Here is an 11,954-nt window from a genome sequence, read left to right as displayed (position 1 = left end):
AAGTCAAGGTTCGTTTCATTTCTGGGTAAGGTTCTTTTCATTTCTTAGTCTTTGATGCTGTGACTTAAATGTTTAGATCAGCATTCTCTGGTGGAGGATCTAGAATCTCAGGTGGAAGATGATCCCTTTTGCACATGTATAAAAAGAAACAGAAAAAGCAAAGTCAGGTCTTTGATTAGCTTCTCTCAAAAACTTGATAGCTTGCTGTACCCAGGAAAAAAATTGATAGACTTAAAAACAATTTGGGGTTGCCCTTGCTTCTGCTGTGCATGAGACCCTCCTATTGTCACCTCTTGAATCAATTCATATGATCAGCATCTTAGTCAATGCACATCCAACGAAGCACAGGGTTAAGTTAGCTGGGGAAGAAATATTAATTGGTCACTGTGATGAGATCTTATGCTTATCGTAGTCATTTAGATTTGTTTGTAAGTTTCATTTACAATGTAGCACAGAAAAATGATCTTCCTAGTAAAAGCTTATAGGTGTTCAAGCACTAAAATATTTAGTTGAACCATTAATGATATCTTAGAGTCAAGGAGCGGAGTATGAAGGAACCCCACTAGAGTGGCACGGTGAGTTCTAGCAGACTGAGGCCTAGATGGGTCAAGAGGTTAGTAATGTCATCAAGAGGCTTCCTGATTCATCTTTTCTTATTTAAGGAAGTTGGAGGCATTGCAGCAGATGGGCTAATTCAGATATTCTTTCTTCTCCTTCTCCCTCTACTCTGAGGCTCTCTCTCCTCAGTACTCCCTTTTTCCGGGGATTGTACGACTACAACATACTACCTCAGAAACTAAACATGGAGGGAAGTTATAATCTTGTTATTGGAAAGAAACACTTCCATCGAAGAGTGATGGGACATTTTGTGATGGCGGATAGGGGAGGGAGAGAGAGAGATGGGCAAGATATCCGACCAAAGGAAGAGTGAGAGTGAATCGCAAAATGCACAGTATAAGAAGTTTTTGACAGCGCTGCATTTTTCTGAAGACAAAAATATCAACTAAATTCGAAGACACCTGCTTGTTTAGTTGGTTGGTGTCTTACCGGTAGAGTGCAGAAGGATAGATCATGGTTTGAGGAATCGGATTGGATCTTGTCCAACCTTGATTCTTGACCAATATCGTATCATTGGATTGGTACAGATGAAGGATAATTAAATAAAAATCAGTTTTCCTTTTTTAACGACATCTAAGGGTATTTCTGTTTGATCTGAGCCCTATCTGACCTTAAACCGATTCCAGCATCTTAAACCATCAGGTAGATAGATATTTTAAAATATAAATAAATAAATAACTTTATCTCAGCTAAATGAGATTCTCGACATATATCTTTTTTCCAAATGAGATTCTCGACATCTATCTTTTTTCCAATCAATTTTATTCAAAGTCATACTAGGTACTAGTCTTCAATTATGCAGTTTTTCTTCATCACTTTTCCAAATGTCATTTTAGGTAAGTTTACCCCTAACTCTTTCAGCTGTTTTCAGTTATTTATGATTGAACTTAGGTACTTAAAATCTTTACTTCGTGGTATGTCCTTATCATCAATTTTTACTATCCCATTTTCTATCATATTGCGACTAAAATTACACCAATATTCTGTGTTTTGTTGTTACATTGTGGCACTTTTGAGAAAATTTCACTAAATTCCCAAATATTTTAGTTTCAACCCTCTTTTTTCTATTATTTTTTGTAGGTTCCATCGAGCCGTTACTACAACCTTGTGAAGCATTTCACTTCTCTATGACTTTTTTACCCTCGTAAATACTTTTGCTACGTTGGAGTAGAGGGATAATTCTTGTAAAATCATTGTCCCCCCTCCCCTCCCCTCCCCTCCCCCTCTCTCTTGAAACCTTTGATTTCAACCATGTCCCAATTAACTTCCTCTTACTTCAATCACCTCAAAAACCCTAGTTTGATTTCCCCCATTTTCACTTTCATCATCAAAGGCCTTGCTTTAGATTGCGTAGATTCACTCTCACGGTGCCTCTATTCTCTTGCAAATGCTGATAAAGGAAGTAAATTTGAGAAATGGGTCTGATAAATTGAACTGCTATAACACAACTAAGTATAAAAGACCAGTAAAAATAAGTAGCACACATATAATAGACATTGAATGTCACTGGCGATGTCCCTCAGGTAGAGGGACAACCTTGTGGAAGGGTACTGTCCTCTGTGGTAAATATCCATCTTCTTCATCATCGTCAAACTCCAGCGAGTAACTGGCAAAGGCATTCAAAACATGTTGTGATCCAACACTAACATGATTTCTCATCTTTATATGATTGATATAACTCAAAAACTGAGAAATTGCAAGTCCAAATCAATGAATAAAAAGTAAAATCCAATTGTTTAAGGACTTCAATTTGTATCCTAAGGAAGAAAACATGCTTCTGATTCACATTTACTATGGTTTAGTTGAAAGCTCAAAAAACCAAATGCTTTCACAGGCCAAGAATTTGACTTGTTCACATGCATCAAAAGTTCAGTTTAGCCAAAATATTTAACAAACTCTATTTGAAGCACTTGAATAAATATGATTAATAACTTACTCATCAGTTTTCTTCTGAAAGTTTGCGAATTCGTCGAAGAGCCACATACAGAAATCAGCAAACAAGTAGTCAATCTCAACAAATCGGTAGTAGCACAGCTACATCGTCCAATATTAAAGCATGAAAATATGAAGTATAATAGATATAGCGTTACCTTGCGATGGTTGTTGACTACAGTTGCTTTATACAATGCAGTGGTCCCAGGATAGACTGCCAAAACATGTCTTCCAGTAGGGAAATCTAGAGCACTGGAAGGATCATTTTGCTTTGGAAAAGAAATAATGTGTGACATATGAAGCTTGTACTTTCTGAAAAGTATATAAATCATCATCTACAAGAAGTTTTTAACTCCAAGGGGAACCAAGTAAGGAAAGATCAAAATCTCAAATGCTAGAAAAGGGGTGATCTTAGTATCCTATATACTTATCTTCAAGTTCCAAGACTAAAAGCTATTATTGCATGGTAATCCAACATTCATCCATTAATTTGATGGAGATACTGAGGTACATTTACATAAGCATAATATCCACACACTTCAAAATAAAAATTTTAACTGCAGCCTTTAATTTGATATTTTCAAAATAAAAAAACTTGCGTTCTCATGGTTTTCCATTCATGAGAAAGCATAAAGGAGGGTAGGGGGCTAGTCCATGCTTCACCTTCAAGTACATTTATGAATTGACTTTGTTCGCTCGAAGACAAAAAAGAGTGAATGGCTTGCAGATAAGCAGTTACCCTAACGGGAACTGAAATCTGGTGGGAAAAAAATAAATAAGAACTCGGACTATATTTGGTCTGCCTGAAAATTTACTTGCAAAGATTAAAAACTTACAGTATTCAACCCTTCCCACAAACTGTTGGGGGTGGGGGTGGGGGTGGAGGAATTGAAAGCCAAGACCATTCAAACTGGCTTTTAATATTAGGAACATGGAGGATACTTTTTTCTTTAAAGTTATCCTCTAGAATAAACATAATAACACAGGCAAGAACAGATTTCCTGCCAAATGAAAATAGGAATCTGTACTTATAACCAAGCCATAAGAGAATTTTGACATACAATAAACAAAATTCTGTGCATGGGATTGTATGATTTCCACTTAAGAAGAAAATTGAGAAACTTAATTCAAACGATAGTGAAAAAGGAAAGGAGGAAAACACCTAATCTAGAATGATCGATAGGGGTCATAAACACAAATTTTACCTCTGGCCTCCACCTTCTCCATCATCACCAGGCTCCTCGTCAAGCACCTCAAATCTGCACAGAGATTAGAAGTTCATGGCAAAAGGATAACAATAACCAGAATTATAAATTTGATAGTCACCATATAAACAAATTTAGGGTGAAGTATCCTGTTGGGAAACCAAGAAATAACACACATAAAGTGATGGTATAGAGATGTGGATGTCCAGATGGATGAGTGACAAGATTAGTGGAATGAAAAAATGTGCATTGGCTTTGGTAATGAGACAAGATGAGTGGAATTGCAGAACAGAATTGCAGGGCCAGCCTCAGTTGTGTTGTATGCATAAATAGATATATAGAAAAAGATTTGTACGCTGCTTAGCATCTTTTAAAGGAACCCTTACATAGGACTTCAACACTTGAATTTACCAAGTAGGCCACTAAAATGGGTAGTGGGAGTTATAGCAGGGAAACATATTTACATAACAATAACTTAGAGATCAAGAGGCAATAACCTTCTTATTCATTGGAAGTTCCTGAGATTTCAAGATTCCATATTGGTCAAAGGATCATGAGATTGAGGTATACAAACTGAAAGTAGGGAATTTGAAGGATAAATGGTCATTTTCATCTTTTTTTTCTTTCCCCCCTTTGTATCATGACAGGAATTTTGAGGTTTCAGAAAAATTCAATATTTGTTCAAATTCAATCCAGGTCAAAGCCTAGTTCAAAACCAGAACTCCAAAACTTCTCATGATGTAACCAACAGAAGAAAAGGAAGAAAGAGAGTTCTATACCATCAAAGAATACATGTGCAACAAAACAAAATAAATGCAAGATAGAGTTGTAACAGTCAAGATTCTGGAGCAGAAAAATATTCAGATACAATTAATTGGGAATTCTAATAGGCTAGCACAGCATTTTGCATGGTCTATAGGACCACACGAAAGGCTGATATACAAGAGTCTTGCAGCCAAGGAAGAGTAAAATCCACCAAGACATCATGTGATACAAGTTTTGGATTTCAGCATAAAAAATAATCTGTCAAGATAAAGAATTTTATTTTTACATTATAAATACAGACTTTTGAAAGGAGGGATTAAAATGGCAAAGTGAGAAGAAGAGGTTATCAAATTAAACATGGATGGGTCTGCAAGCCACAGTTTAGAGGAGGCACAATTCCTCATCTTCCCCCTCCTCTGGGATGACCTGAAATGATTCAGCTGACAAGTGAAATATCAATACTGCTGATCATATTAATTCCGCTAAGCAATTACCCTAGGAAGCTATCTTCATGGCAAGAGAAGTTGAGAATGATCACATTTATGGAGGAAATAGCCGAATTGATGTTAATTTGTGAATGTGGATGTGAAAGTCTAATGATCAATTCTGTTTTCTCCTACAAAATCCCTTGTCTAAATCAGCTTTCAAGATAGAGTGGCCTTATTGAATGTGAACAATTGCTGTCTCCAATTCATCAACAAAATGATATAATTGCAATCACTGACACCTGCCCTCTTAAACTGAACATTTTCTTTGGTTATTAACACACCAGTGATAGTTTTTGTCAGCCTTCCCCCTCTTCCCCACCATATGAAAACCTTTTTTTTTCTTTTCTTTTATTTATTTATTTTTTTTTTTTGGGGTGTGGTGGTGGGGTGGGGTGTGGTGGTGGTTGTTGGATTATGTAACCCTCAAAAAAATAATACTAGTTGTCTACTGAGTGAACAAAAGACGGAAGTAAAGTTCCCTCCAGTCGTAGTACCAAAAGAAAAAAGAATATGTGCAACTCATTAATTACATGACTGAACTTACTCCTTTGCTTCTCTGTCAAAATGAATTACTTTTACAACAATCCACTCGTCTTCCTCAGCTCCATCAGGTGTGATCCTAGCTGCTACCTGAAAATACATTAGTAAATGCAGTACGGAAGTTTGGTTAAAGATCTAAAAGCATCAGACAAGGAGAAATATGCATCATGTCAATAGATGAGCCACTTAGGATGATAATCCAAGGGGGTAGCGCAGTTGGTGAGCAACGAACTTGGTATGAGCCATAAACTCAAACGTCTTAAGTTCGACTCCCACTAGGCACACCTTGGGTCACTCACACGGGGGTGTCTAGTGCTCTTCACTGCTTTCAGTGAAAGTTGAATGGTTCTCATTCAACCCCGGTATGACCCGGTCCATGTGGTTGTGGGGTCAGTATGGGCCCACGAGATAGTCAGGCCGAAGGCTTGGAAATCCGTCGTTAACAAAAAAAAAGCCACTCAGGATGATAATCATGAAATCCTGAGCAGTTTCTCAATGTAGAATATCAAAGTGAACATGAACATGGAAAGCTTTTAATCCTAATGCTATAGTGCATAATTGATTTCAATGGTACCATTGAAATACCTGTTCATCCTTGAGACTAGCAGCAAGCTCAAGTTGATTACCCATGGATCCAGCAGGAGAGAGCCTAGAAATATCGAAATCAGCTTTCATTCGTTTCTTTTTCTGTTCACTGCCATCTACAAGAGAACAACCTTACCCTATGAATGCATATCTTTCCTGGTTCAGTGTCCAAAGTAGTTTCAATAACTATATCCTACAATCCATCAGGTAGCCCTTTGACCCAGGAAGCCACCTTTGACTAGAATATTCATATAGAAACTGTTCATCAATCCTAATATCAACTGATCTTTCTGAAGAAAAAAACCACCAACATTCTGAGATGTTGAGACCTTCGCAGCAGTGAGTTAGGCATACATATCATAGAAGTCTCGAAGTTCATATCCAAAACGTTGTAAAGTTTCAAATATGACAGCATCAAGCAATAGCATTTTCACGAACCATATTACACATTGTGAGTTCTGGTTCAAACCTTTTCTGCAATGCACAGACTGTAGGAGAAAAGAATCAACTTCATTGTTCAATGTCATCAACACACTGCATCAAAGAAATGAAGTATCAAAAGTGAAAAGGATTTTCTAAACACAATTAAGGCATTGTAGTTGGCCAAAGAGAAAGAGTTAAATTAAGAAGAGATATCAATGATGTACAACAACACCAGGAATAATTTTAAAGGCACAAATCTCAGGGCCCCTTTCTGCAAAAATACAGTAGAAGCTCACACCCTTTTTTTTTTTTTTTTTTTTTATCTGAAAGGAGGGGTACTCAGAAGTATTCAGCGTTGTTGTTTGAGGGAGTAGGAGGGAGGTGGGAATAGCATTTGTTTTGCTTGTATGCTCTCATTAATTAGTTTCCTCTCACTCATTCCTATACTCTTATATGTGAGTTTTTGTACCACACTGATTAAACTATTCAACTAGACATACTTCACTTCATTCTCTGTAAGTTCTTTGGCCTTGTGATACAATTCTCGAAGCTTCCCCAACAGATCATCACCTGACTTCTCAACCACCTCAGGAGCTGCATGGGCATGCAAACAAATCATAAATGAAATACAGAGGACAGTTTTGTACAAAAACAAATAATACTCCAAAAATTCTCACTAAGATAACCAAAATGACAAGCATTACAAGAAATAAGATAGGAAGGCACAATTCCAAATGAAAGACTAGCATGTAATCTAAGGTAATAAATGAGCCAATTGGAATCAAGTGGTTTGAATGTTCAGACTGGTTAGTGTAACTGAGGACCTGTATCTATCTGTCTCACTAATAGGTCATGAATTAGACGAATTAAATGCCATGCGGATCAAGTCCAGGAAACCAGTTGAAGCCAATTAATAGATGATAGTTACAGATTGAGCAAATTGAAACCAAGACTTTTTATCCCCTTTCATTGTGTAATCGATTTGATGGTATTATTGCCATTTTTTCCCTGGTTACTCTGTTATAATTGTTTTTAGCCCTAACCATATACTACCCACCCAAAAAAAAAACTGTTTATATGGTCTTTGTGAAACAAGAGCAATGGAATTGACAGAAGATCAGCTAACCATAAATTCCAGAAAGGAAACTGTTTATATTCTCCCAACAATACATTCCACACAATATCATCATCAGTATCAATGTGAGCCACAAAGAAAAACGAAAAGAACAAACATTTAGAGACATTAAAAATTCAACGATTAACAGGTTTAGCGGAGGTTGTAGAGAACTCACAAGATTGAAGCTTCTTATGGAGTTTATTGATCTTGATAAGGCAATCGTCCAGCTCTTTCCTCAATTTATCATGCTCCTTTGAAAGCTCCAGAACGTTGGAATTATCTACCTTATTTGACATACTTATTCACTAAAAAATCTTCATAGCCTGAAACTTCTCTTTTTATTCATTCGTTTCGACCGTTACAGAATCGCCATTAACATAATAGAAAAAGCTCTCTTTGTTTCTCTCTCTAACGGATCATAAGATATGAGAAACGTGGGCGAGGTAGAGGTGGGAGACTCAAATCTGGAAAGAGGAATGGAACTCATGGAAGGAAAAAAGCCAGATCAGATAGGTCCCTTGGTTCCACATGGCACAATAGCAAGATCGTCGGGGATGAAGTAGATCAAGAAGTCAAACCAGTAGGACCAACCGGTTCAGCATGGGCCGAACCCTAATGAAAATGCTAGAAATCTAAACCGATTGGAACGACCAAAACCGAAATTGATAGAAAACCAAAATGAACACAAAATACCAAATTAAAAGCTAAACCACGGTAGGTGCTTTTCATGGAAGATGGGAAGCTATTGTCTTCACATTTTAGATTACTGGTTGGGTTATCTTAATGAACTCTTAAAACAATATTATCCAGGATCACATCATCATCATCATTACCGTTTTAAGATATAATTTAATTAATTTGAATAATTAATCTAAATTAATCCTCCCACATCTTAGGCGCGCGTCTACTCTACTGCCAGTCTGCCACCGAACAGAACACGGCACTTCTCTCTACATCTTTCTCTCTCTAGGCTCATCACATAACTTTCATTACCTATTTGCAATTTTGCAGAGAATCCATTAACGCGATGATGCTGTCTGCGATTACAGTCGGAGCCACTCTAACTACCCATAGCATCCATCGCAACGCTTTCCGTTGTTGCCCTATTAACTACCACAATCCTTGCTGCGTTCTCCTCTACTTTCAGAACCACAATTCTAGCCGAAGACATGCTTCTTCGCAGAGGCACATTTCAGTCACCAGTGAATCAACTCAAGGGAAGCAATGCCTCAAAAACCCTAGAAATGAAAATGAAACTGAAAGTGAAAGCGAAGCCTTTCATTTCGTCACCGACTCTGGTTCCGGTGAAGAAGAAGAAGAGAAAGAGGATTTAGTACCTTCAGCCACCGCGCTCGCGGCGGCTATACGTAATGCTTCAACCTCTCCTGTTGAATTCGAGCAGAAGATCAAGGGAGATGGAAAGAATGGGTTGGTCTTGCCAAGTCCCGATTTTCAGAGACTCTGTGTGGAGCAGTTGAACCTTTTCCGGAGAATTGTCCACCCAGACGCTGTGCTATCGGTTTGTTCATGATCACTCTTACCTATTTGCAGTTACGGCTCATTTATTGACTCCCTTCTTCTGTTCAATGTTTCCTCCATTTAATGATTTGAAGGTTATTTGTTCCTATTTTTGAATTGCAGACTTTGCACCCTTTTTTTTTTTTTTGGGGGGGGTGGGTGCGTGGGTTGTGCCTTGGGATACTGATTGTGGTTGGGTAACACCTAAAGCTTAAGTTTGTGAACAATCTTAAATTCCAAAATCCCCCCTCTTCCAGCTCCCATCATGGATTCCCAGAACTCGGTAGAATATCCAGGTGCTTGACAAATTTACCAGCAGTTTTCAAGATGCAAATGATGTACACAAGCTCCCCCGCTTCCAATGAAATGCTCTATTTAATTTATGAAAAGACCACTTTCATAACTTAATAAATTTATCAAAAGATCATTTGCTTGAGCTTGGCATTACTGGAAGTCTTTGATTTTAAGTATTTCTGCAGGTATACGTAAGACCAGCTGGTAGTTATGTTATGGACCAATTGGAGCTTCGGCGAGTTATTTTGTATCCCAGAACCAGTGTTCCCGACAGAGCTGATGTTATTATATTAACTGGAAGTTTTGGAATTCCAGCAGGCTCACGGGCAGCAGAAGCCACCCTTTCAAATCGGCAAGTATGATTTTTGGTTAGCATGGTGATGCTTGTTAAATTGTATCTGTTTGTTCTTTTTTGATTTCTCGTATTAAAATCAAAACATTGATTTCAATTGCAGGTGGAAATTATTCCCGAGTGTAAGGCTTTGGTCTTCCCTATGGTTAAGCACCCGTTTGTTGTGGGATTTTTGGTTGCTGAGCTTCCAATGATGGACTTTGAAGCATGCACAGATTCTGACACTGGAAGGCAGGATATATCACTTGGATCATCTCCTGAAGAAGCTTATGGACTACCTCCATGTTCTGGTAGAAAAATGTGGGAAATCCAGACACTTAAGGAGGATTCATTGAAAACAGACCACCACAAGTTCACTGCTGAACAGATTTCAAGTGCTACTAACATTTCTCACTCTTTGGCCTGTGCTTATGTTATGGATCAGGTAGTGTATGCAGAACTCCATGTTTAACAACCTACATTTAATTGGGTTTGGACAAGAATCTTCAGTTCAAAATCTGGGTCCAGTCAACTAGGTCGTCCAGAGACTGGGTTTGATCCAGGTTGCAATTCAAATGTCCCAAAATTTGAGTTAGGGATTTTAAGATATATTCAGTAATAGGTTAATTTATCTTTAGGATATATTCACTGTTTGATCAATCCAACTTATAATTTAAGTTTTATCTTACTTGATTTTAGTTGATCTGAGATGTCAATTATAACTTGTAGATTTCCAGTTCAAATTTTAAAAAAATGTATTTCAACCAGTGGTTGAACTCAATTACAAATTCCTTTTAGAATGTGAACTGCCAAAAGAGGTCAACCACAGTATCAGCCTGGATTAAAACCAGGTTGGGCATTGATAGATGTCCTCGTCTGAAGTAAGTTCCCAGGTTGGATAGATAGCAATGGATATCCCTCATTGTCCATCCTGAACCTGTACTTGTGTAAATTTCAAAGGAAGGTGGTAAATTAATAATACAGAAAATCCCCCCAACAACCCCACGCCCCAACCCCATCCCCCCACCCCCCCAACCCCCCAAAAAAAAAAAAATCTTATGAGCAGATGTTTGAGTTTCAAGAACAAAATGAGAAGGTGAAATAACATCATTTTAAATGAATAGCTGCATTAATGAGATGCCAGAAATGGCTTGCATGCATATTAGACTTTCTATCATTCTCACCCTTCCTTTCTCCCCTTAGTGTCTTTGTTTCAGAACTTGTATCTAATTTCTGCATATTTATCTACTTTGATGGATTTCTGTCTAATTAAACATCAATATGGTGTTATCGTTGTCATCAAATTGATTTTTCAATAGTTTTACAATTATTGCTAACTAGCTTGCTTAAGGTTATCTTTGTTATATATTGTTTCCAGTTATCAGATGCTCAGATTCTTTCTGTTTTCTGAATTACTGTTCTCTATCTCTGATGCATACTTTTCTTGTGGATATTTTTCTTCCTTCTCCGTGATTTTTGGTCATCCAGGGCTCCTGATAACTTATTTATATTTCTTAACAGAAAGCAATTCTACTGCAGCAATCGTCCTGGCAAAATAATGTCAGAATGAGTAATCTTGTTGAACAAGTAAGATGTTTCACTGACATTGTGTGCAGGTTCTTAAATTGCACTTCATTTAACCATTTTGCGGAATATTTTTTAAGGTTTTCCTCCCTTCAATTACAGATAAGAGGTCCACTTTCTAGCATCAGGACTTTGAGCAAGATGTTATCCATTCATATGAAGAGAAGCGAGGTTTGTGGCTTGTATTGCTTGTTTTGCCTTTTCATCTTTAGCTTTATGTACATGTTTATTTTCATTGTAGAAGTTACAATACTAATATGTTGTTGCAGATCTCTTATGATATTGTTGAAGACATATTGGTGCAAGGTGATCATATGAGACATACTTTGCAACAGCTTCAGGATGCTGTCTACCTCACAAAGGCATTCTCTCTCTCTCTCCTAAGTATCTATATATCTTGTGTGGTGTTGATAATAGCTGGTTTAAGGTCCCAAGGTAAATTATAGCTGGATGCTTTCTGAATTTCCTAGTCATTTTTATTTTTATAAAAGTGTATTTCCAGGATGTAGCATCAGACTGAGGGACCTTGCTACCTCTTTTTTTTTTTTTTTTTT

The 11,954-nt window shown here is 37.4% G+C and overlaps 2 protein-coding genes across 3 annotated transcripts in view; one reads left to right on the top strand and one right to left on the bottom strand.

Moving 5' to 3' along the window:
• Positions 1–1,702: 1,702 nt before the first annotated feature.
• LOC122080206 (SAGA-associated factor 29 homolog A-like) lies at positions 1,703–8,287 on the bottom strand. 2 transcript variants are annotated; one of them, XM_042647122.1, is made up of 9 exons: positions 7,849–8,287; positions 7,057–7,150; positions 6,603–6,667; positions 6,134–6,249; positions 5,553–5,638; positions 3,756–3,809; positions 2,709–2,802; positions 2,555–2,568; positions 1,703–2,224 (listed from the first exon to the last, which is right to left on the bottom strand). In XM_042647122.1, the coding sequence occupies exons 1-9, from the start codon at positions 7,967–7,969 to the stop codon at positions 2,122–2,124; spliced, it is 747 nt and encodes a 248-aa protein (XP_042503056.1). In that variant the 5' UTR covers positions 7,970–8,287; the 3' UTR covers positions 1,703–2,121. The 2 variants fall into 2 exon arrangements, with proteins under 2 accessions (XP_042503056.1, XP_042503055.1); XM_042647121.1 differs by having other exon boundaries at positions 2,709–2,862; positions 7,849–8,281.
• A 298-nt stretch (positions 8,288–8,585) lies between these two features.
• LOC122080256 (chloroplast sensor kinase, chloroplastic) overlaps positions 8,586–11,954 on the top strand; it is a 7,448-nt gene continuing 4,079 nt past the window's right edge. The window contains exons 1-6 of the mRNA XM_042647199.1: positions 8,586–9,192; positions 9,671–9,841; positions 9,941–10,261; positions 11,338–11,403; positions 11,503–11,571; positions 11,670–11,762. Of these exons, the coding sequence (XP_042503133.1) occupies positions 8,701–9,192; positions 9,671–9,841; positions 9,941–10,261; positions 11,338–11,403; positions 11,503–11,571; positions 11,670–11,762 (1,212 nt within the window). The 5' untranslated portion in view covers positions 8,586–8,700. The remainder of the gene's footprint in view (positions 9,193–9,670; positions 9,842–9,940; positions 10,262–11,337; positions 11,404–11,502; positions 11,572–11,669; positions 11,763–11,954) is intronic.

Source organism: Macadamia integrifolia, chromosome 5 (assembly GCF_013358625.1).
Source record: "Macadamia integrifolia cultivar HAES 741 chromosome 5, SCU_Mint_v3, whole genome shotgun sequence".
Classification (NCBI taxonomy): domain Eukaryota; kingdom Viridiplantae; phylum Streptophyta; class Magnoliopsida; order Proteales; family Proteaceae; genus Macadamia; species Macadamia integrifolia.
The sequence above is the reverse complement of the archived record's forward strand: the minus strand, read 5'-3'. Positions and strand labels throughout refer to the sequence as shown.

Coding starts and splice junctions, on each gene's coding strand:
- LOC122080206 (XM_042647121.1), bottom strand. CDS start 7,969: ATGTCAAATAAGGTAGATAATTCCAACGTTCTGGAGCTTTCAAAGGAG. Junction 6,668..7,056: donor CTTACAGAGAATGAAGTGAA/GTATGTCTAGTT, acceptor TCTTTGATGCAG/TGTGTTGATGACATTGAACA. Junction 6,250..6,602: donor GTCTGTGCATTGCAGAAAAG/GTTTGAACCAGA, acceptor GTTCTCTTGTAG/ATGGCAGTGAACAGAAAAAG.